Source organism: Myxocyprinus asiaticus, chromosome 14, assembly GCF_019703515.2.
Source record: "Myxocyprinus asiaticus isolate MX2 ecotype Aquarium Trade chromosome 14, UBuf_Myxa_2, whole genome shotgun sequence".
Lineage (NCBI taxonomy): Eukaryota > Metazoa > Chordata > Actinopteri > Cypriniformes > Catostomidae > Myxocyprinus > Myxocyprinus asiaticus.
In genome coordinates, this window is record NC_059357.1 from 22,039,460 (window position 1) to 22,061,681 (window position 22,222).

The 22,222-nt window shown below is 37.5% G+C and overlaps 2 protein-coding genes across 6 annotated transcripts in view; both read left to right on the forward strand.

Annotated features, from left to right (window-relative positions):
• The first annotated feature begins 3,925 nt into the window (after nucleotides 1–3,925).
• Nucleotides 3,926–13,925, forward strand: LOC127451796 (splicing factor, arginine/serine-rich 19-like). 4 transcript variants are annotated; one of them, XM_051716736.1, is made up of 10 exons: nucleotides 3,926–4,095; nucleotides 4,638–4,691; nucleotides 4,864–4,986; nucleotides 5,542–5,618; nucleotides 7,643–7,743; nucleotides 7,828–11,433; nucleotides 11,938–12,020; nucleotides 12,137–12,442; nucleotides 12,608–12,736; nucleotides 12,879–13,925. In XM_051716736.1, the coding sequence occupies exons 1-10, from the start codon at nucleotides 4,090–4,092 to the stop codon at nucleotides 13,035–13,037; spliced, it is 4,644 nt and encodes a 1,547-aa protein (XP_051572696.1). In that variant the 5' UTR covers nucleotides 3,926–4,089; the 3' UTR covers nucleotides 13,038–13,925. The 4 variants fall into 4 exon arrangements, with proteins under 4 accessions (XP_051572696.1, XP_051572695.1, XP_051572697.1 ...); XM_051716735.1 differs by having other exon boundaries at nucleotides 7,643–11,433; XM_051716737.1 differs by lacking the exon at nucleotides 4,864–4,986.
• A 3,858-nt stretch (nucleotides 13,926–17,783) lies between these two features.
• Nucleotides 17,784–22,222, forward strand: part of LOC127451800 (transient receptor potential cation channel subfamily M member 4-like) — a 35,395-nt gene continuing 30,956 nt past the window's right edge. For both annotated transcript variants that reach the window (XM_051716746.1, XM_051716747.1), the window contains exons 1-2: nucleotides 17,784–17,908; nucleotides 22,004–22,065. In XM_051716746.1, the coding sequence (XP_051572706.1) occupies nucleotides 17,831–17,908; nucleotides 22,004–22,065 (140 nt within the window). In that variant the 5' untranslated portion in view covers nucleotides 17,784–17,830. The remainder of the gene's footprint in view (nucleotides 17,909–22,003; nucleotides 22,066–22,222) is intronic.

A 22,222-nucleotide genomic window follows, 5' to 3' on the forward strand; every position in this document is an offset into this window, starting at 1 on the left:
GCAATTGACACTGTTCTCACGCTCTCACGCCACACGTCCCTTTTCTCACGCAGTGATTACGTCACAGAGAAAAGAGGACACTGACAGTGCACTGACAGACAACACAGAGCAGGCAGCACCATGCAGCAGCGAGTTATTCAAACCAATCAGGGGGAAAGCAGCAGCACAGCGCCTCTTCCTCTCCTCTTGTTCAAACAAGTGGGATCAGTGCCTTGTAGAGGTAATGATAGAAAATCAGATAAACAGCTTCTGGAGTAAATTCACGCAAAAATAACAACATATCTAAAGGTGACATTTCTTATTTCTTATAATTGTGTGTAATTGTTGTTAAAAAGTCATTAAAAAGGGCCTGGGTAGCTCAGCGAGTATTGATGCTGACTACCACCCCTGGAGTTGCGAGTTCGACTCCAGACAGGTCTCCTAAGCAAGCAAATTGGCCCGGTTGCTAGGGAGGGTAGTCACATGGGGTAACCTCATCCTGGTTGCGATTAGGGGTTCTTGCTCTCAATGGGGTGTGTGGTAAGTTGTGCGTGGATCGCGGAGAGTAGCATGAGCCTACACATGCTGTGAGTCTCCGTGGTGTCATGCACAGCGAGCCACGTGTTAAGATGCTTGGATTTACTGTCTCAGAAGCGGAGGCAACTGAGACTTATCCTTCGCGACCCGGATTGAGGTGAGTAACCGTGGCACCACGAGGACCTACTAAGTAGTGGGTATTGGGCATTCCAAATTGGGAGAAAGGGGATAAAAATAAAAAAAAAGTCATTAAAAAATAGTTAACCATGGTTTTACTAAAGTAATATTGTTGTAACCATGTTTTTGTTGTTGTTTTTTTGTGCTGAAACCATGGTTTTACTACAGTTATATTGTAGTAGTAACCATGATTAATTGTGTGGTAACTATAGTTTAACTAAATCCCATGGTTAAACAATAGTTACTGTAGTGAAACCATGGTTACATTTTGTAAGGGTAAACAAAACAGAAGTAATAATTTTCTGTTTAGGCTCACAAATGTAAAAAAAAAAAATAATAATAATAATGACTAAAATTATATTTTAAATTACCCATTTTATCCCAAGAAATTGCAAAAAAATCAATTTAATAGAAGTATCGGTATTGGTATTGTATTGTATTGGTATCGACAGTATTGGACTTGAAATTATTGGTATCGGATCGAAAAGAAAATAAGTGGTATCGCCCATTCCTAGTGAAAGTGTCAAATAACAGGACGGTTACTGAGATTAAGCAAGTAGTATTCGGATTGGTCATGTGATTCTAACATGGCAGCCCCCATGTGCGGACCCTCTCCATGTAGAATAAAAAAGCTTTTATAAGGTTACAGATATGACTAAAGTCTTAATTTCAATGTGAGTGGTCATGATTTGCTACATATATTGAAAAAATAAAATGTATGTCTTTAGGAGTTAAACTTTTTAATGAGGAAAAAAATACTGAGTGCACATTTAAGTAGTAGCTTAAGTCTTGCAAAACTATCATTTGCATTTTGCTTTATTTTAAATACTGCGCCTCATGCAATATAGCATATTACTGAAAACAGTTAACAGGTTGCATGAAAAAACTTCTAGAAAAACATTCAAAATGTCTTAAAAATAACATTTTCAGCCATTTAAAATCAAGTGATAAACTATAATACTTATAACTTACAAAGCAGTATTTCATAATCACTCAGTATCTCAATCTCCACATATCAAACAAGACATTTCAGACATTTTGAATGTAGGCCTATTTAAATTATATGTCATATCTGCCTACCCTTATTGAGACAACCAGAATTTGTGGACTGATCATGAAGTATGTACTCGGTTAGTCTGTGTTTGAGTTAATTTCTCTTTCTTTGGAGAGACGTTTTATAATACCGACATTCCATTTTTTACAGTATCTGCTTGAGTTGGGGTACTCGAGTTTGGACTCGGACGAGTCACGAGTCCAATTTTAATGGACTTGGACTTGTCACGGACTCAGATGCATTTTTACTCAGACTTGACTCAGACTTGAGCCTTTGGGACTTTTCAGAGTCCAGCCGAGTCCATGACATTTGTGATGCAATGAAAAAAAATAACAAAATAAATAACAAAACAGAAATTAATGAACACACCTCTGTCTGCATGCAGCTGTATTAGCCCCTGAAGTTGTAGATGTAGCCAGAGTTGTTTCACTGTGTTTAAGCAAACACACACACACACATACACACGTGCACAGGCACACTCATCAGTCAACCAATATGCTTGAATGTTACTACAGAGACTACTGTATAACATTGACTACCGAGGTGGCTGGCATGATGAAAACATAAAGACGGGTATGTATCCAATGTAATAGAAACTAAACAAGGCAGTCACAGGGCCTTGTTGAGGGGGCCATGTATAAGCTGACAGCTGAGGGTGCCACATATTCAAGTGTATATAAACATTTGTTTCCAAAGTTGATGGGCTGCAAGACCTTGCATCCCCTGGTAGTCAAGGGCCCCTGGGCACTGGCCCCACTTAATACACCTATGATTCTTTTACAGCATTTGTCCACCATTCACAACATTCAACCATGCACAATAAAATATTAGGATATTTTGGCCAGTGAAATGTTTTGTTTATAATTTAATTATAAACTATAAAATAAATGTATTATTTGATGACAGAGTTTGTGTATGAAGCTAAACTTCATGTCATGTTTGTTGGTTATGATGTTTTTATTTTAAATGCATATTTTATTTTTATTGTAAACCACTGGGTAACTTATGCACATCTTTTTTTAGCCTACATCTCTGACTTTTTTGAAGGTCAATTCTGTTAAATTTATGACACAAAATTATTATTCTCCAAGTTTTTGTGGTTAAAGAAGAGCTCAATGAAATTTTCTTTGGTTGGTATTTAAAGATTTCAGACTGACTGCAGACCAGTGAGGCTGCTACTCAAGCAAATATAAATTTTTATATATTTTTTATCTTCTGCGGCAGCTGCTGTGAGACGCACACGGACGCAACAGAGATTTAGGTACATGAGCAGCATGCAGAACTGCCCTGCATTGTGCGGTTTCCTGCGAATTAACTAGAAAATCATGTCCGTGACGACATGGACGTAATATTATCAGTAGGCTTTTCCAGTGTTCTTGGATGTAGCATTTGCAGTCAAATCGTGAGGCGTAACTTCTCAGTGAGTGCTAATTACTACTGTGTTGACTCATTCGTATGCACTGTACTTTCCCAAATCAGTCAGCAGATAGAGAAAAAAGATTCAGAAATAAATCTCAGTATAGACTATTATTTCTATAGATAGGGATCATTTTAAATAAAACTACATTAAATTGAATTGACAAATTGAAAATGTAGTAGAAATAAAAACTTAATTAAAATTTGAAATAATAATAACTCTGGTTGTAATGACTAATGCAGCTTTCACTTTCTTTAGTCTATGTTTGAGTGGAGGGGAAAAAGCAGCAAATAATTGAAATGTCAACAGAACGCAATAAAAATGTGTTGAAGGACAGTTTTGTCGTCATACACCTAAAGCATATGCTTTCATTCTGAAAACACTTTGAAGTCTGTTCAGCAGGATACTAATCATAAAATGTATATATGAAATGCAACAGTGTTGTTTTTGTTACATTTATATTGACAAACTGTTTTTCTTAGTTGTGAAGTTTAAAATAAGCTTCAAATATTGATGTTGAGTGTATGGTTACAATTTTAATTTAGTTTCATGAACAGATTCATTCTGACTCGGACTCGATTCTGACTCGGCCTGTTATGGACTCGGACTCGATTTTTTAAAGATGCGGACTTGACTCGGACTCGACTAAGGTGGACTCGAACCCAACACTTGTATCTGCATCATCTCATCACAGCAGTACAAGACGAGTTCTCTTGAAAAACAACATTTCCCATAAGCCCCTGCCGGCAGATTCACAGAGGTGGAAGCAAAATGGTGGAATCGAATGGGATGGGCCTCTTATTGTGTTCTTAAAAGAAAACATGTTTCATGCCTCTTCATGCCGTTTTAAAGTTTACAAAAACACATCAAAGGCTTTTATCGGGTTCTCAGCTTTGGGATTTACCGGTTGGCTCCTCTCTTCACTATGAAGGTAACGATTCTAATAGCATGTCTAACTTAGCCAGCCAGCTAACCGCTGTGACAAATTGTAGGCAATAGATTATGGCAGCTAGTGCGTGCATGTTGCTTAAAACTAAGCATTGATAATAAATTCTACTTAGTAGTTCTTCTAGTAGTTGTTTTTAAGCGTGGTATATTTCTATTATTTCATGCAAGTTTAAAAGTGAGCACATAGGTAGGCAGACACTGCAGTGGAGTATTGATTAGATAGCTGTAGCATCTCAGATGATTTTATCCAGTGCTCACTCAGTGATGTCACTGTGTCTAGAATTGAAGATACGGTGTTGAGTGTCAATAGAAATTAAGCCTTCTCTTCAGTTTACTCAAGTGAGCAGGTTTCCTTGAGTCTTCCTCAGGTTATGGAAAGAAATTTGGTGCAGAAGTAGTTTTCCCAGATCATTCAGATTTGTTTATCATTTGAAAGCATCTTTATTAGGGATGTAGACCTGGTGATCTCTAGGATATGTGGTTATAATGTAGGCCTAATACATATGTGCTATATATTGTCTCAAGATGGGAACAGATGGACAGGATCACAATGATGAAGCAGAAGTCGTGCCAGCCAAGGTAAGTGGTCATGTCGTTAGATTCCCAGCTGTACTTGATGCTGTTGGACCAAGTTGGGTTGTCATTGTAATCCTATATTTTTTAGATAATGAGATTCCGTTAGCTTAATGCACTGTGCGCTCTGCTGAAAACAATTTATTCCCTTTACCTTGTAACTTCTATATTGTTTTAGTCACAGACTGAACAATGTCCAGATGAAGAGAAGGAAATGGAGTCTAAAGTAGACAAAAGGATAGTTGGCTTAAGATGTTTCCAAGGAAACGGAGAGACTTCAGAGGATGAGCCTAGTGAACTGGTAAAGTAAAATGATTTAAGCAATTTGTGTAATTGTCAGTAGGGTTACACGATTTGGCCAGAACAGTCAGGTTGCGATTATTTTGACAGATATTGCAGTTGTGATTAGAACTGCATTATGATAGACAGTCTAACGTCATATATTGCTGCTGCTAAGATATTAAAACTAAAAGAACAAAAATGTCTAAATATCTAGCTCTCATGTTCACAAACTAGCGAGTGATGTGTTTGGAACCGAGTCAAGTTAAATATTGTTGTTATATAGTACTATATTATTATTATTATTATTATTATTATTAATAATAATAATATTCATTATAATTATTACAATTTACTACAGAATAGTAAATTATATCATTTTTTTCACTTTCATGATGCATTCTTAGGTGATTGGTTAAACTGTCATTATTACTGTCTCATTTTGTGCCTTGTCTATCTGGGTTAAACCCTCATTATTATTGTCTTGTCTTGTGCATGTCTATCTAATTTACACATTCTGAATCCCTGTAACCTAAGTTGAAACTTGGGCCATGTCATATGTTTTGTACTCTTGTAGGGTGCTGCTGTTGTTACTTCCTCTGAGCCTTTATTCTTTGTGCCTCATCTCAGCTCACATCCTCAGTACCTGGACTGGTATGTGCTTGACAATAAGATCATAACTAAAGTTCAGTGTTTCCCCTAGGATTTTTTTCAGCAGCGGTGTTGGTGTGCACGCATCCATGAGCCTGCAAGGCAAGACCCGTATTTACGCACGTCAGTGGAGTAATAGCTTAAAATGACCTTAGAATCATTATAGATGGGTTATTCATGTTCGCCTTGACATGTATTTATTATTTACTGGGAGTTTTTGACACTTGAAGCACTCAGAAAATCACTTTCGCTATTTTTATTAAACATAAACACCAATAGAAAATATAAAGAAAATATAATCCAAAAGAACATACATGTCACCACAGGGCTCCAGACTAACATATGAGAGCGGTGGCAAATATTTTTTGTCCTTAATTTAAAAAAAATTACATTATAATTAATGATAGAAACTAATAAAAATAGTGACATTATTATATATTTTATATTGTTTTGTCCCTGAAATGCACATTAGACAGAATAGCATTGATTTTGACTTGATGCAACAGTAACATCTGTAAAAAAGTTTAGTTATATATAGGCCTAACTAATTTATATAGGGCTAAATTGAAATATTCTGTGTGCGATCCTACTGATATAAGTACAGTCATCTCTTTGAATTTCTGAAGACAAACAAAGCCAGTTACTTTATCCTACAAACAAAGAGCAGATTCTAGAACAGATTTTACACCGAAGAAAAACTGATTGCTTGGTCCATATTAATTATGAAAAGTTGCCATTGTTCCTCCATTAGTGTCCATAGTTTTAAGTGATATTTGTAACTAAATCACAGGTAGTCATTGGTAAAACCAAGCATGGCCCCTTACTACGTTAGTAACTTCAACAAAACAAATTATGGCAGTTTAGTTATGAAATGACAAACTATACATTTAGAAACTATTAAAACAAAATAGAAACTTTTTGAAACTGACATAATTGTAGCAGAAATGTATTATTTAATAGGACTATATAAATAATATACAAATATTTAGTATGAATATAACACATTGCACATCTGCCAAAATACCTTTAACACAGTAAGTGTTACAATAGTAAATCTAGCGTACAGTTTTGTTAGGGTGGTGATGTGTGGATTGTACAGCCTTATAATTTATATTCTGGTCAGTGTTGTTTATAATGGTGTGCCGTTAAACATGGTTTAAAACTTGTTAAATCACCAAGGTAAGAGACACTAAGGGTTTTTATAGGGTTTTTCCACAGCCAAATTCGAATGAGTTTCACGTCTCACGCCACGCTTCTCACAGCGCTGCTTATAATGATTTGCGTTGCGTGGGTGAGACTGCTCTGCGCTGGCTCTGCTGTGTTCATTGAGCCTGCTGATAATTGATCCGGGTAGTGGCTAGTGTTGTTCCGTTTTTCTCATTCAAAACAGAAAACAGACACCTAGTGCAAGTCTCACCGGTGGGGATAAATGATTGCAAGATGCAACCATTTAGTCACAGTCTAGAGCCCTCTATTTCTGCTACCTTTGCCAAAGAAGTTATCAGAGTAAAAGACTTTCCGCTAGAAGGGGTATCATGTCGGGTCTTCTGCTTCTTTGGTGTGTATGTACGCACTCGTGAACAGCCTTTGATGGGCTGCTATATGATGACAGCACTGTGAATATGTGCGTGTATATGGTGGGGTCCCTTTCACTTCATGCAGGTGTCCCATTTGACTGCACTCAGTATAAGCACGCAACTGATTGATGCTGGCAAGTATTACGTTCCATCATGGATATTAATGAACCATGTGAAATGTCAATAGATAATAGCGGTGCTCTTAATTCAGCAGCGGTGCAGCACCACTCCTGAATGCATATAGGGGAAACGCTGTAAAGTTAGTAGCAAATGTCCTGTCAATTTGTATTGTATGCATAGTATTAAAAGTAGATTTGCTATTCTTTATTTCAGTGATGTGTGGGTTGTGTTAATGCTGTGACTGCCTATGTATTATTAAACAATGTAATTTAAGAGTTTTACACATACTCTTTGAACAGTTGCTGTACTATAGTATTTTCTCTACTTTAGTGACTTTGATGTGGAGCTAACAGCAGAAATGAGAGTAGAGGATGGCTCATCTCTTGCTTTATTGACATCTATTACCCCCAATATTGGCTACCAGAAGCCAGGTAAGTGGACATTTTCTCATGCCATCATCGCCAAGGTTAAAGAGAGGTTCTACATATTGTTTTTTGCTTTTTTTTTGCCTTCAGGCTCTTTTTCCAGATGGTGTTCACGGCTAATTCAACCCTTGGGACAGATGAAACCGCCCTTTTCCCTCACAACCACTCAGAGGGTCATAAAGACTGCCAAAAGCCCTCTCCCCTCATCACCCTCCAACTCGCCATCATCTCCTTCATCGTCTCCGTCTTCCCCCTCCTCATCCCCCTCATCCCCCTCATCATCCTCTCCTGGTGGAATGGGTGCAAACTACCGTGAGGATGAGGGCAGAGGTCATGCTGGAGACAGCAGGGCTAGCAAAGGAACTGGAGACTTTGTATCATCCACTTCTTCCTCTCTTGTGCCATCATCACTGCCTGTGCCGCCGCCGCCTTCTAATCCTCCATTCCACACATCTGCATCATCCACACATCCTTGCAATGATGGACAAAGCGAGGATGTAGAGAATGACATTTACGATCCTTTTCACCCAACGGAGGGGGAGGGGGAGAGAGAACAGGCATCCACTGAGGACGAGGAGGAAGAAGTTGACAAGTATGATCCTTTTGATCCTACTGGTTCTCCTGCCTCTGAAACAGAGGAGGACAAAAATGTTATGGATGGGGAGAACGAGGGAGGAAGCAGTATTAATAGTGAAGGGAATGTTATGAAAGGTGAAAGAACATTGAAAATGGGGGAAGCTGCTGGAACAGAGGGGGGTCCTCCAGATTCAACAGAAATTGTCACTCCATCTTGCATGTTCAATAATGTAACTTTAGAGCTTAATAGCAAGCAATCCATCAAGGATGGAATGAGAGAACAAGGAAAAACTCTAAGAGAAAAGAGAACAGACTCTGAGCACTCTGAGATAGAAGAAGGAGAGATAGTGGGTGCCAATGAAAGAGGAAGAGAACGGGTGGTTGAAAAAAGAAGGGAGGTTTTGCTTACCCCCTCAAGCAGCCCCTCTTACCTTCAGGGGAGCTGTCCAAAACCAGAGAGGATCTTACGAGTTTTAGAGGGTGATGGGTTTGTTTCTGTCCGTGCTGATGAAGAATGGGAGCGGGAACCAGTGGTTTCTGTAGGTGTGGGAGATCTGAGACGAAAATTGACGAGCAGGCGTAAAGAAAGGTTCAGATCTTGCCCTTCCTCTGCATCCATATCACCTCCACCTGCCCCTGTTTTGCCCATGCCCTCTCCTTCTTTTCCCTCTTCTCCACCCTTATCCCCTAATAAAGGGAGGAGTCGCAAATCCTCCAAGAGTTCAAAGGACAGGGATAGACACAAGCGGAAAGAGGGTAGGGTAGAAAAGGAAAAGAGGAAAAAAAGGAAAGAGGGGAATGAGTCAGGTGATGGGAGAACAGGGAGAAAAGAGAGGGACCATGAAAAGAGAAGTGGAAGAGAGAACAAAGAAAAGGATAGGGACAGAGGGAGAAGCAGCAGAAGTGATAGTAGCAAGAGAAAAAAGAAACGTCGGAGTACTCCAGAACATTCACCTCGTTCCCACTCTCAGAATGCCTCTGACCTAACACACAATCGCAGATCATGGTCCAGCCACTCTGAGGACCACCACAAGGATAGAGACAGAGACAAAAAAAAGGAGAGAGCAAGAGACAGGAATCAAGAAAGAGACAGGGATAGAGACAGGTGGCAAGATGACCGGGACAGAGAGAGAGACAGAGACTCTAGAAGAAGAGATGGACGAAATAGAGATCAGGATGAAAATATCAGAACATCAAGCAGTAGAGAAAGAGGGAGTACAAGAAGGAGCAGGGGAAGCAGTGACAGGAGAGACAGAGAGAAAGAAATGGTGAGGGATAGAAACGGGGACAGGAGAAGAGACAGGAGACCTGTTGTACCCCCGTCCATTCAGGATCTCAATGGCTCTGATCTTTTTGCCATCAAACGCACCATCACTGTTACCACCACTACAACCACCACCACAGTCCCAGGTTCACCACCCCATAGCCAGCGCCGCTCCCACAGCCGCTCCCAGAGCTCAGACAAACACAGTAAGAGGAACAAGAAACAAAGGAGACGATCAGATGATGAGGAGAGAAAGGAAGAGGAGCACAGGAGCAGGTCTCGACCTACCTCCCTCAGCCCTCGTTATCATGGATATGAATCAGACCGGCCTGAGGCAGACATGCTCTCTTTGGATGGCGAAGCTCTGGATTCAGACTACCCCTCACTAGAGGACTCACCATTGCTTCCTCCTCCTCCTGAGCCCCCTCTACCCAGCTCCAAAATGAAATCCATAGCACCCAAGGCCAGCGAACATTATTTGAAGAAGAAATCAAGATCTGGCAAGAAAGTTGGTCAGTCTGAATCCACCACATCTTCCTCTTCTCATAGACCGAAAGCCACAAGTAAAAGCCTCCTTTCATCTCTCTCACCACCTCTCTCAGCCTCCTCTGGCAACACCATATCCCTTCAGCCTACAACATCCTTATCCACTGCAAAACGAAGACGGAAAATTGGTAAAGACAAAACAGGGAAGAAGGATTCTGGGCGATCTGGCAGGTCCAAGAAGATTGGTGGTAGTAGCAGAAAGGGTAAACTCCAGTCTAAAGTGTCTGTCCTGGTGCGAGAGGGTGTTAGCAGCACCACGGGTAACTCGGGGAAGCTGGGAATTGACCTTCTTGGATCTGGTGGGGCTGTTAGTGGAGCGTCAGGGCCCTCAGTTGTTGGTGGATCTATTGCTGTGGTGTTCCGCCGGGACAATGAGAGCCGGTCACCATTTCTAAAGCCCTGCTCGGAGACTCTGGCTCTTCCAGGGAGAGGCAAAGACTTCAGCAAAATGGGGAAACAACGCAACATCCTTGGGCCTCCATCTTCAACAAATCCAAGCAGACTTAAGTCAAAAAAAGCCAAACCAAGCTCTGCTACATCCACGTCCTCATCTGCCTCTTCGCCTACATCTTCATTGGCAACAAAACGTCGAAGGAGACCTGGGAAGAGGCCCAGAGAGAAAGGGCTAGCTGTGGATGGAAGTGATGCTAAAAGCTGTAATAGTAATTCTAGTATGGTTGGCAGTGGTTGGGTGGGAGTACCAGCAGAAATGCAGCCATTGATTGGGGTTGGATCCAAGCCATCTAGTCCTCCACCAGCTCTCCCTGGCCCCACTCCTCCATCTTCCTCATCTTCCACTTCTTCTTCAGCAAGTATCCTTCTGCCATCCTCCTCACCACCACACACATCCCCACTGTCTTTGCTTCCATCCCGAGACACTAGAGAGTCATCCCCAGACTCTCAAACTGTTGATAGTAGCTGCAAGACGCCAGAGCCTTCATTCCTCTCCGAGGAGTGCCCTGGTCAATCCAAAACCTTATCTCTCACAACCTCAAAGTCCCCTCCCAGCCTGCTGTCATCACAGATCAGGGGGGATAGCATATCACTGTCCACTTCCAATGCTAAACCTCTCCTACCAGATGATCAGAAGGCGTCACCACCTTGCTCCACTTCTTCATCAGCTTTGGTGTCAGCTTCCCTCTCTCATTCTAGTGCTCCTCTGGTAAATGACCCATCTTCATCATCCTCTTCAGTGTCCTCTTCTTCAGTAAACAAGCCGCTACCACCTCCACCCCCACCCCAATCCGCTCCGCCATTACCGTGGAGTCTTCAAACTGGAGTGGACTGCACTGCTGGAGGTGTTTTAGCATGTAAGTGTTAAATGCATACCCTCCGATATAAATTAATTTATTAATCACTCTAATAAAACTTCAGCACAAAGTATATTTGAAGATTATATAGAAGATTATAAGGAATTTCACATTAACAGGCACTTTGCTTTAAGGAGCAATTAGGTGGCACTTAGTGAATTTATGTTCACATCATGTCAGAATTACCATAATTATGAGATTTCGATTTGTAAAAAGACCTTCATAGAACTCGTAATTACAAGTTGTAAACTCTGATTACTATGAAAGCTTGACAGTCGTGATGTCATGTAACAAGAACCAATTGTCTCATTTGTTAAAGGTAGTGAATTTCTGTTCGATATGCTACTTTATTATGCAATTATTACCTGGTGTGCAGCTCTGAGATGAATCTCTGAGTTTCCATCTCGTAATTACAATAATTCCGGCATGGCATTAACTCATCATTATAGTGGGATTATTGACCGTGTACTGCTGCTAAATGACTGATGAGTAAACCCTTTTAAGTGACAGCCCTCCTTTTCAAAATGGAAGAGGCCAATATAGCCAGCAGAGCCAAAGCACAAGAGTTCATCCAGGCCACAAGTCAGGTAAAGTTTTTGGTATACAGTAATTATAATGTTGTTATTATTATTATTATTATGAAGATTTAGCTATTTATTAATCAATTTAGTTAAGTAAAATTCTAAATTTTTATTTTGCACAGATTCTCTCACAGGCTAATCAGAACCAGTCACATGCTCCATTATCCTCGTCTGTGTCATCACAAGTTCCTCTTCCTCCTCCATCACATGCTCCACCTCCAGGACCAGCTCCTGCACAGTTTATTCTCCACAGCTCTGTCCCATTGGTTGGCTGCACCAAAACCCCTCCTTCACACTTGCACCCTGGACTCTCAATGGGTGGAGGCTGTGCTCAAACTCCACCTTCTCCATTGCCAGCTGGAATGTTAGGGGCGACAGGGGGCTCATGTGAATCAGGCTGGGACAATGAAAGTAAAGACCCTGACAAGGTATCTACACATAGTTTAACATCTCTCTCTCGCTCTCTCTCTCTCTCTCTCTCTCTCTCTCTCACACACACACACAGCCCCCCCCCCCCCCCCAGCACAGAGCTCCTGCTGTATACTTTTATAACATCTGTAACATTTCATTCTAAATTATTTGCTTTTGCTTAGTATATGAAGAAACTGCACACCCAGGAGAGGGCAGTAGAGGAAGTCAAATTGGCCATCAAGCCATACTACCAACGCAAAGACATTAACAAAGGCGAATACAAGGATATCTTAAGAAAAGCTGTGCACAAGGTAACGATTGTTTCAAGATAGCCCTGATTTGTAGACATCAAAATATCAAATGTAAATATATGAAAAGAGTGTCCTCCATTGTTTAAAAAGTGTAGGTTTAAAAAGTCCATCAGTATGACTAAATCTGACTTGTTCCTCACAGATTTGTCACAGCCGAACAGGTGAGATCAACCCAGTTAAAGTGAGTAACCTGGTCAAACTTTATGTCCAGAGGTACAAGTATTTCAGAAAGCATGGCCGCAAGATGGACGAGGAGGAAAAAGAGGACAGAGAGTCTGCCTCAATGCATTCATCAACATGATTGGATAAATACTTTTTATTTCTTTCCATCTGGTTGGGCCCACCAAATCTAATGAGTGACAGTCATTTGTTATCCTGGTATGTTACTCCTTATGTGTTGACATAATGTAAACTTGTGTACTCCACACTTCTTCCTGTCTCTCTTTCTTGTCTTGCTATAAATATGTATGGATAGAGAAATGTGGTATGATATAAAGAATACTGAAAGTGTTGAAAGAATACACTCGAGAGAAAGAGATAAACTTCTCTTTCTTATACATAATCAACCTTTACATACTTTAGGTTCACTACACAGGTGTACTTTCTTCCTCTCTGCCTTTCTGAGAAGAGTGTACATTTTAAATTGTCAGCTAGTTTATGCATTTATTACTATGGAGATGGATTTTGTATGTGAGTGAATGAAAGAATTAAGAATAGAATGTTGACTTTACCCCATCAGTTTTTCTTTATAAGTGTGAGTGCAACCTGTATTTGCTCATCGTATCGAAGACCAATTGTCCAAGGGTGCTACTTGGACACTTTAAATACTCTTTCACCTACACAAATTTTGAGATAGCTGTGGAATGGAGGATATGTACAGTATGTACCATCAGTTCCATCTCTGAAGGAACAGTGAATGTGTATATAGATGGAACAGATTGGTGTTTGATGTTTTATTTTAAACTTCAATTCTAGGCAGCTGAATTTTAAGCTGACAAAATGTCATCACCTAGCTAGAGAATTTGTTTCCCAAGTCAAAATTTCACTTAATATAATTTAGTCAGCAAAAGACTACAGTGTGTATTTGAATGTTGGAGGTAAATGCATGAATTTTTGATTTGATTTGTACTGAAGAAAACTAGTGATTTTGAGGGTCACTTAAGAGATAAAGTTGTGCCCTGAAAAAGTGTGACTGTTCTTAACCAAATCAATTATTTATTTATTTTTAAAGACTTTCAGTAGTAGTTGAACAATATATGTGACTGTGTTTTCCCCTAAATTTAGAGGAAATCATATGGTCAGCGTCTTGTCTTTCCCAGATCTGTTATTAACTAGAATTTTTGTTAGATACAGTAGGACGTTATGGTTTCTTTCATTACTCATTGCTCATAGTTATAGGTTAGTAGACACTATAGTATTACAAGAATTAGAGCCCGACCGATATAGGATTTTTGAGACCGATACCGATTTTAGAGAGGGAAACTTCACCGATTACCGATATGGTGACCAATATAGCTTATTTTTGAGCTGGAATAAAAACAGACCTTTTCTATGTGGATTGTGCACCGATTTTGCACCGATATGACTATGCAAAGGTACTCAGAAGGCTGCTTTCTTAAATATTTTTATCAAAGAATATTTGACATTATTATTATACATTGTCAACAAATTCTAGAAATGAACACTGAGAAAATAAAGAATAAATAAAAATACAATAAACAGCTTAATAAACATCAGTACTGTTAGTATGTCAATTGCTGACCATTTAAATAAAGAATAAATAAAATAAAATACAAATCAGTACTGTATGTTTAGTATAAGTCAATTGCTGACCATTAAAATAAAGAATAAATTAAAATAAATAGCTAAATAAACATCAGTACTTTTTAGTATCAGTCAATGGTTGACCATTAAAATAAAGAATAAATTCAAATTCAATAAATAGCTAAATAAACATCAGTACTGTTTAGTATCAGTAAATGGCTGACCATTAAAATAAAGAATAAATTAAAATACAATAAATAGCTAAATAAACATCAGTACTGTTTAGTATCAGTAAATGGCTGACCATTAAAATAAAGAATAAATTAAAATACAATAAATAGCTAAATAAACATCAGTACTGTTTAGTATCAGTCAATGGCTGACCATTAAAATAAAGAATAAATTCAAATAAAATAAATAGCTAAATAAAAAACGGGGGCCGGTTGCACGAGCTATAAGTACGTTACAACTTTAGCCTAGTTGTGGCGTAAATGGGCACTAAGTCACAATTTACGCACTACTAAATATTTGAGCGTTGCACCATTAAATTGATGTAGGATGTAACCCTACGTATAAACTAAATATATACGTCAGCCTCTGACCAGGAGTAACTGATGGAATAAAAAAGCAGACTCACTTAATGACATCAATGAGCTCATGTTTTGGTTGACAGGCATCAATCCTTTTGACATATATGATGGTGTTGGCATTTACACTCGTTTACATTTACATGAGTAAAAAAAAAAAATTACTTTTAAGCGGCTCTTCAGCATGAAACCGATCTAACGGTGCCGTTTTTAGGGTGCGTCGCCTGGTGTCAAGTTTCAACACATTAAAAAAAAAAAAAAAATATATATATATATATATATAGGATATTAAAATGAATAAATGTTTATTTTTCCAGCTGTTGTATTAGTATTTATCACCCCTCATTTATTTTAGATACAGTTCCTATATATTATTATTTACACAGGGCAAATATACTATTTATTAAATCTACTTTTATTACGTATCCTATTTTAATGTCTGGAAAACCAGACTTTTAAGTATTAGATTTTGTAAATGCAATGACTGGAATTGTTCGGTTGAAGGGGGTACCAAACTGTGAATCCTGAACAAAACAGTTTGGTGAATACATGTTTACACATTAGCTTTCACTCAGCTGACAAGCAATGAAAGTAGCTACGTGATTAGCTAGTTAGCTATAAGCTCGTGGAGAGTAAAAGATGGACTTTATTTAATTTCCAGCATTGTGTCTCACCAACTAGGAAACAGCATAGCGTGAAATCAACACTCAACAGACACAATTCACCACCGCACTGTTGTCTGCTGAGCTGCAAAAAGATGCTCTGATGTTTACCTTTCAATCTGCTACATTACTGACTGCACTGACACACTATAGCTGGCTAACAGCAAACAGATTTGATAAACATGAGTGACATGGTTGTCAGGGACAGGGTTAACGTTATATTAGTTATATAAAATGATGGGGTCATTTTTTTATTAACTTTCCAGTATGTATTTCACAAACTAGTTAGCAATTTAATAAGAGACCGTTTAACTCCTCCCTGTCTGGAGAGCCACTGTCAGCTCAGATTCAGCTCTGTAAACAATGGAGTCAGAGCGCGCTCTGCTGGACAAACTACGCTATGACACCAATTCTAAAGCATTGTTTTCTGCATTATATGTTCTGAAAAAAAGTTTTCATATCGGTAAAATATACGCCGATACCGATATATCAGTGAAAGGCTATTATCGGCTATATATCATATCCGATATATCGGTCGGGCACTAACAAGAATACAAATAAACACAACAGCATTGACTGTTTACAACAAATGTCACCACCATGATGGTATACTTAACAACATTGATCTCAGGTATATAATAATAAACAAAATTACATATCTTTGCAACGTAGCCATTGGGATAGTTATTTTCAGTCTTGTCTTTCTAGTCTCACTAGTGTGAGAGACTGTCCATCCATTGCTCAAAATGTGTCTGGCTTGAGAGCAGTGTTGGGTGTATCCTATTACAAAATAATTAGTTACTGTAATTTACTGTTTAGTAAAAAAAAAAAAAAAAAGTAATATAATACATTAAATTTTAAATTCTTGTAATCAAATTACTGTTACTGACTTTCACTTTTAAGTACATTACTTGCGCTAAAGTAGTATGTATAATACATTTAAAATATGAATTCATGAAAATGTCTGTTAGTGTTTCTGTGACAGCAGAAGGGTGTGCGAAAATGAATGAAGAGAAAATAAAACTGAACAAAATTGAATTTGAGCGGAAAACCCAAAACTTTTCTCAGAAAAGTGATTTAGAAAGTAACTTAAATGTAAATTAATTAATAACGTGATTACTTTTTAGATTTATTAATCTGTAACTTGATTAAAAAAAATTTTTTTTTTTTTAGAGAAGTTGTAGTGGATTACTTATTTTGAGTAATTTACCCAACACTGCTTGAGAGTAAAAGCTGCATTGAAATCAGGTGGGGAGGACAGAGCATGGACTGATCAGTCTGCATTTTTTCAGTACTGCCACAATTATAATTAAGATTTTTATTTTCCAATGATCCTCACTGACTGCAAACACTGTCTTCACTGCAGTCAATGTTTAAAGATATCTGTTAGCTAATACCTATAATAAAGACTGACAAAAGTTTGAATCAAATGTCAGATGGCAACTAAAGACCCGACCATTATTTGCTTATTGGGGCTGGTAAACACAACTTCAGTCAAACCAGCATAACTTGCCATGCGGAAATATAACCTCAAAGACATAATGCATAAAATAAAATAAAAATCATGTCTGCCTGCAGGGACCTCAGGTGCGCGCTCCTCGTGTTTTGTCGAAACTTTCTAGCAACCAAAAGTTTCCAGTTTTTCTTTACAGCTCATAAATAACGACAAAATATAGAGGGAGTTGAACGCGAGGTTTCTTTTCCATTTTTAATTGTGCTGGCCCCCTGCACTTGCCTACTCTGTGTCCATTATAAACAACCGTGTTCACTATGACATCACTATGTCTTTACATAGGCTACAATTTACCAGATTTGCCGCCAAATGTGCAGTTTAAAAACAGGGCATTGAAAAACATATCTCTGCACGCATTTCTGTTTTTCACAGCCCTCGTGTGTTTGGCTAATTCAACTCTACATGTTATACTGACAGGCCAACATGAGCTCGTGTGGGTTCATGTGTAATATGTGGGCGGAGCTTAAAAGTTGCGTCTTCACTGATATATTCCGGGAATCAAGTTGATGGCAAACTAGACTCTCCATGGAACTCATCTGAAGATTAGTTTAGCCCTAATAAACCCGAAATGAAGAATACTGCTAAAGGGAAAGGCGGAGGATGTGGAGCAGAGAGAGCTGGCAACAGAAAACCCGAAAAAGATCAGGTTTGTTTGAAATATTATTATTGTATATATGGTTATTTTGCAATTAATCGCATCCAGATAGTCACTTAAAGGAATATTTCGGGTTCAGTACAAGTTAAGCTCAATCAACAGTATTTGTGGTATAATGTTGATTGCCACAAACAAAATATTTCGCCACATCCCTTCTCTTCTTTAAAAAAAAAAAAAAAACAACAACAACTGGGTTACAGTGAGGCACTTACAATGAAAGTGAACAAGGTCAATCCGTAAACGTTAAAAATACTCACTTTTTCAAAAGTATAACCACAAGACGTAAACCGCCTGAGCGGTGAGCCATTAAAGGACGCGCATTCATTCTGCGCATGAAAAGAGAGCAGAACATGACGTAAGTGTTTAAAACATTAAGATTTAACATTAACAAACAATGAACAATTTTATATTTATAAATTAACATCAACAAAGATGAACAAATATGTGAAAAAAATAAAACACGTTACATGTGCATATGTTACCAATTAATAAATCATAATCCCCAACCAATGAATGTATCGGTGCTTAGGTAGGATATATGAGATCTCAAGAGTGAGTAGTATATCTGAGGGACGGTCCACCTCTCGGCTAGGGTCCGAGTTGTTAGGTATCTACCAATAAAGTGTAAGGGACACTACAAAACAGGAATCATAGGTTTTGGGACAATGATAGAATCAGATTTAGAATTTCCACAACATCATGTAAGGTGGCAGTTAGCTTTTTATGGCTACACATGTGCAAAGTGTTTGGTAAGGGTAACTCTTAAAATGTCATTAATAAGCCCCAAGAAAGACTCAGTTGTCCTCAGTAGACATAGAGAGGACATTAAATATCTTTAACCTCTCCTAGCGCATCTTAATATGTCGTAATTAAATAAACACTGCCCTCCAATGCATACCAGAGAGAGAAAGAGAAGGGCAACAATATTTTTGTCACAAATTTATACATTACGAAGTTTAAGTTGCAGATATATGAGAATTTCATATCTTTTAATGTCTGTTGTTCAGTTTAATATATCGCAATTTCATAACTCTCAGCATTTAAGAAATGCAAAAGGTCATTAACTAGGCCTATATGAAATAGAATTATGAAACAGAGTGCATAAAGGTATGAAATACTACATTAAATGTACACAAAATTCTTGTCAAATGAAAGGAATAGGAACAATAAATGAAAATGAGGATGGACGATATGATAATCTCAATGAGAAGTTATGAAAATATATATATTAAAATAAATATTAATTTTTATTAATACTAAATCATCATTCATTATCAGGTACTTTGAAGTCTTAATGTGTTATAGGTAATATAAGAAATATATTGTTTATATTTTAAAGTTCTGAAAAGAAGTCTGCATGCCTAGTTCATATAATTTTAGCGACTAAAGACAAGAAAGCAAAGGTGGAACAGAAGCTTCCAACTGAAGTGGCATATATACCAAGAAAAGGTGTATTCATATAGAGGTGGCATAAATGCTTTTAAATAGTGATTACAATCGCATAATTTTATAAGATTAATTTTTTTAATATAAAATTATGAATATAAAAATATAAAATAAATGAAAATGTGAAATAATACTTTTAAATATGAAACTATAAATTATTATATATATGCTCTATCATGACAACAACCAAGTTTAAAGGTATAGTTCACCCAAAAATGAAATTCTCTCATAATTTGCTCACTTTCATGCTATCCCAGATGTGTATGACTATTTTTTTCTGCTGAACATAAATAAAGATTTTTAGATGAATATCTCAGTTCTGTTGGTCCATACAATGCAAGTGAATGGTGATTAGAAATGTAAAAGTCCAAAAAGCATATAAAGACAACATAAAAGTAATCAACACAATTCAAGTGGTTTAATATATGTCTTCTGAAGCGATGCAATCACTTTGGGTGAGAAACAGGTTCATATTTCAATCCTTTTTTACTATATATCAGAATGTGAAAGAGAGTGAAAGTGAAAGTGGAGATTTATAGTAAAAATTACTTATATATTGATCTGTTTCTCACCCACACCTATCATATCGGTTCTGAAGATATGGATTTAACCACTGGAGTCGTATGGATTACTTTTATGTTTCCTTAATGTGAGTTTTGGAGCTTGAAATTTCTGGTCACCATTCACTTGCATTATATGGACCTACAGAGTGGAAATATTCTGCTAAAAATCTCTGTCCGTGTTCTGCAGAAAAAATTAAAGACATACACCTCTGGGATGGCATGAGGGTGAGTAATTGATGAGTGAATTTTCATTTTTGGGTGAGCTATCCCTTTAAGTCTGCTCTGATGTTGCATATAATTTACACTGAACCAAAGCAGCATCAGAACTGAGGTGGGTCAGAGCTGGCATAATTCATGGCTTTAATGCAACATGTTATTTGTTATTTGCCATAAACATCTGTGCTTGCATTATCTCTTACAGGTTTCATTATCTCTGCTCAGCATCTGGATTCTAAGATAATAAAACATTTTGTGACAATGTTTGTGACAAAAATCCTCTTCCGAGGCTGCTTGCTGTATTACAAAGTTATGATGGTTGCCATGGTCATTATTATTATTTTGAAATATTCAGTGCCTTTGATTTTTTTTTTCATAAAATTGTATTATTACACATCAGTTGTATGTTTCGTTCTGTGTGCCAAGAGCCAGTGATGGGTAGTAACGGATTACATATAATCTGGATTACAATATCAGATTACAAAAATCAAGCACTTATATTTAATTGTATTAAATTACATTTTAACAAGGCAACAGAAGTAAATTATTAAAAATGTATTGATAATTTTCATCTTCATCATATTTTTACCCCAAAGTGCAATAGTCTCACAGATGAACATTTTGAACGTGCTCCTTTTACGCTGCAACAGTAAAATATGCACCTCAGCTAAGGAATAGATTATGGACTATTACTAAGTAGTAAGGGTTAAATGTAAGTTTGTCAGAGTTTTGAGCTGTTAGCTTTGACCTAGCAATGTCATTGCTGTTGATTTCAGGTTCATTACTGTTTGTTCATGTAATGTTTCTATTGTTTTATGCACTTAAAATGAACTAGATATGTTTTAAAAAATATATATTATTTCTTACTACCCCACCAACGATGTGCAGCTCACACACTGAATTTAATTCTTCAAATTATCTAGTGGATGCCATCTCTAAGGGTCCTGCCCATAGGGTACACAACAGTTCAAATGCAAAATGTGCAGCAATATGGAATAAAGCCCATAACTTTACTGTTGCTGCTGATGCAGTTGAGTCCACTGCATGAAACTTGTCATAAAACTTGACACAGTTGTTCCTTGTGTGACTTGGTGGAACTCTGCTGTTTTAAAATATTCTGCTCTTTTAGAATATTCTTGCTGTTTAAACGATAATATTTTGCACCTCATCTTTGGAATAGGTGATGGACTATCTGTAAGCAGTAAGGGTTCAAAGTGTTTCAGTGTTTTTAGATGAAAGCTTTGACCTAGGCAAAGTCATTGCAGTTGATTTTATGGTCATTTTATGTTGATTTTATGGCCATTAATGTCTGTAATGCTGCTATTGTTTTATGCACTTAAAATTGTCTCAGTGTTTTGAATTATAAACTTTGGCCATGCATTTCATTCATGTAATGTTTAATGCACTTAAAAAAAAATCATAAGGAGCTCTTTTTGTGAGGCTCTTTTTGTTACTAATAAAGAATGGAATACATTTTCTTCCTCTATGTACTTTTATGTAAAAATTATTATCCTACTCAAATGCATGATACATAAAATAAAACATAATTAGGTTGAAAGTAATCCAAATGTAATCCAAAAGAAACTGGATTAGATTATCCCAAAAATGTTACCTATGAGATTACGTTACTGATTGCATTTTTTTGTCATGTAATTTGTAATCAGTTTACAATTCACAAGTAATCCGCCCAGCACTGCCAAGAGTCAAATTTTGGATTGCATTTCATACATTCCAACATTTCTTTGGGAAAGCTTTTGTTATTCATGCCTGGTTTAGCTTTTCTCCTTGGCTACAGACAGTGAAATAAAATAAACCAAACCTGCATTTGAAGTTGTCTTATTGTGCGACTCTTCTGTTCCAGAGCTGGATCCCAAAGATGATTAAAAAGAGAGTGTGTACAACCTTTGTGGAGGACTCCTCCAGGTACAACAGCCATTTTGTCTTGTATTCAGATTTACTAGTGGAGCCTGAAATCTAGTCATCCCTTTCATAAGCAACCATTTGAAACAAACATGCAGCTGCTTGTAATATGCTTTTATATATTTTTCAGGTTTTGCTCTAGTCTAAAATATTTAATTGG

What these genes read in the sequence shown, in the direction of transcription:
- LOC127451796 (XM_051716735.1), top strand. An exon ending in TCATCCAGGCCACAAGTCAG is followed by an intron (nt 12,021 to 12,136) that starts GTAAAGTTTTTG and finishes TATTTTGCACAG; the next exon opens with ATTCTCTCACAGGCTAATCA. An exon ending in TAAGAAAAGCTGTGCACAAG is followed by an intron (nt 12,737 to 12,878) that starts GTAACGATTGTT and finishes TGTTCCTCACAG; the next exon opens with ATTTGTCACAGCCGAACAGG.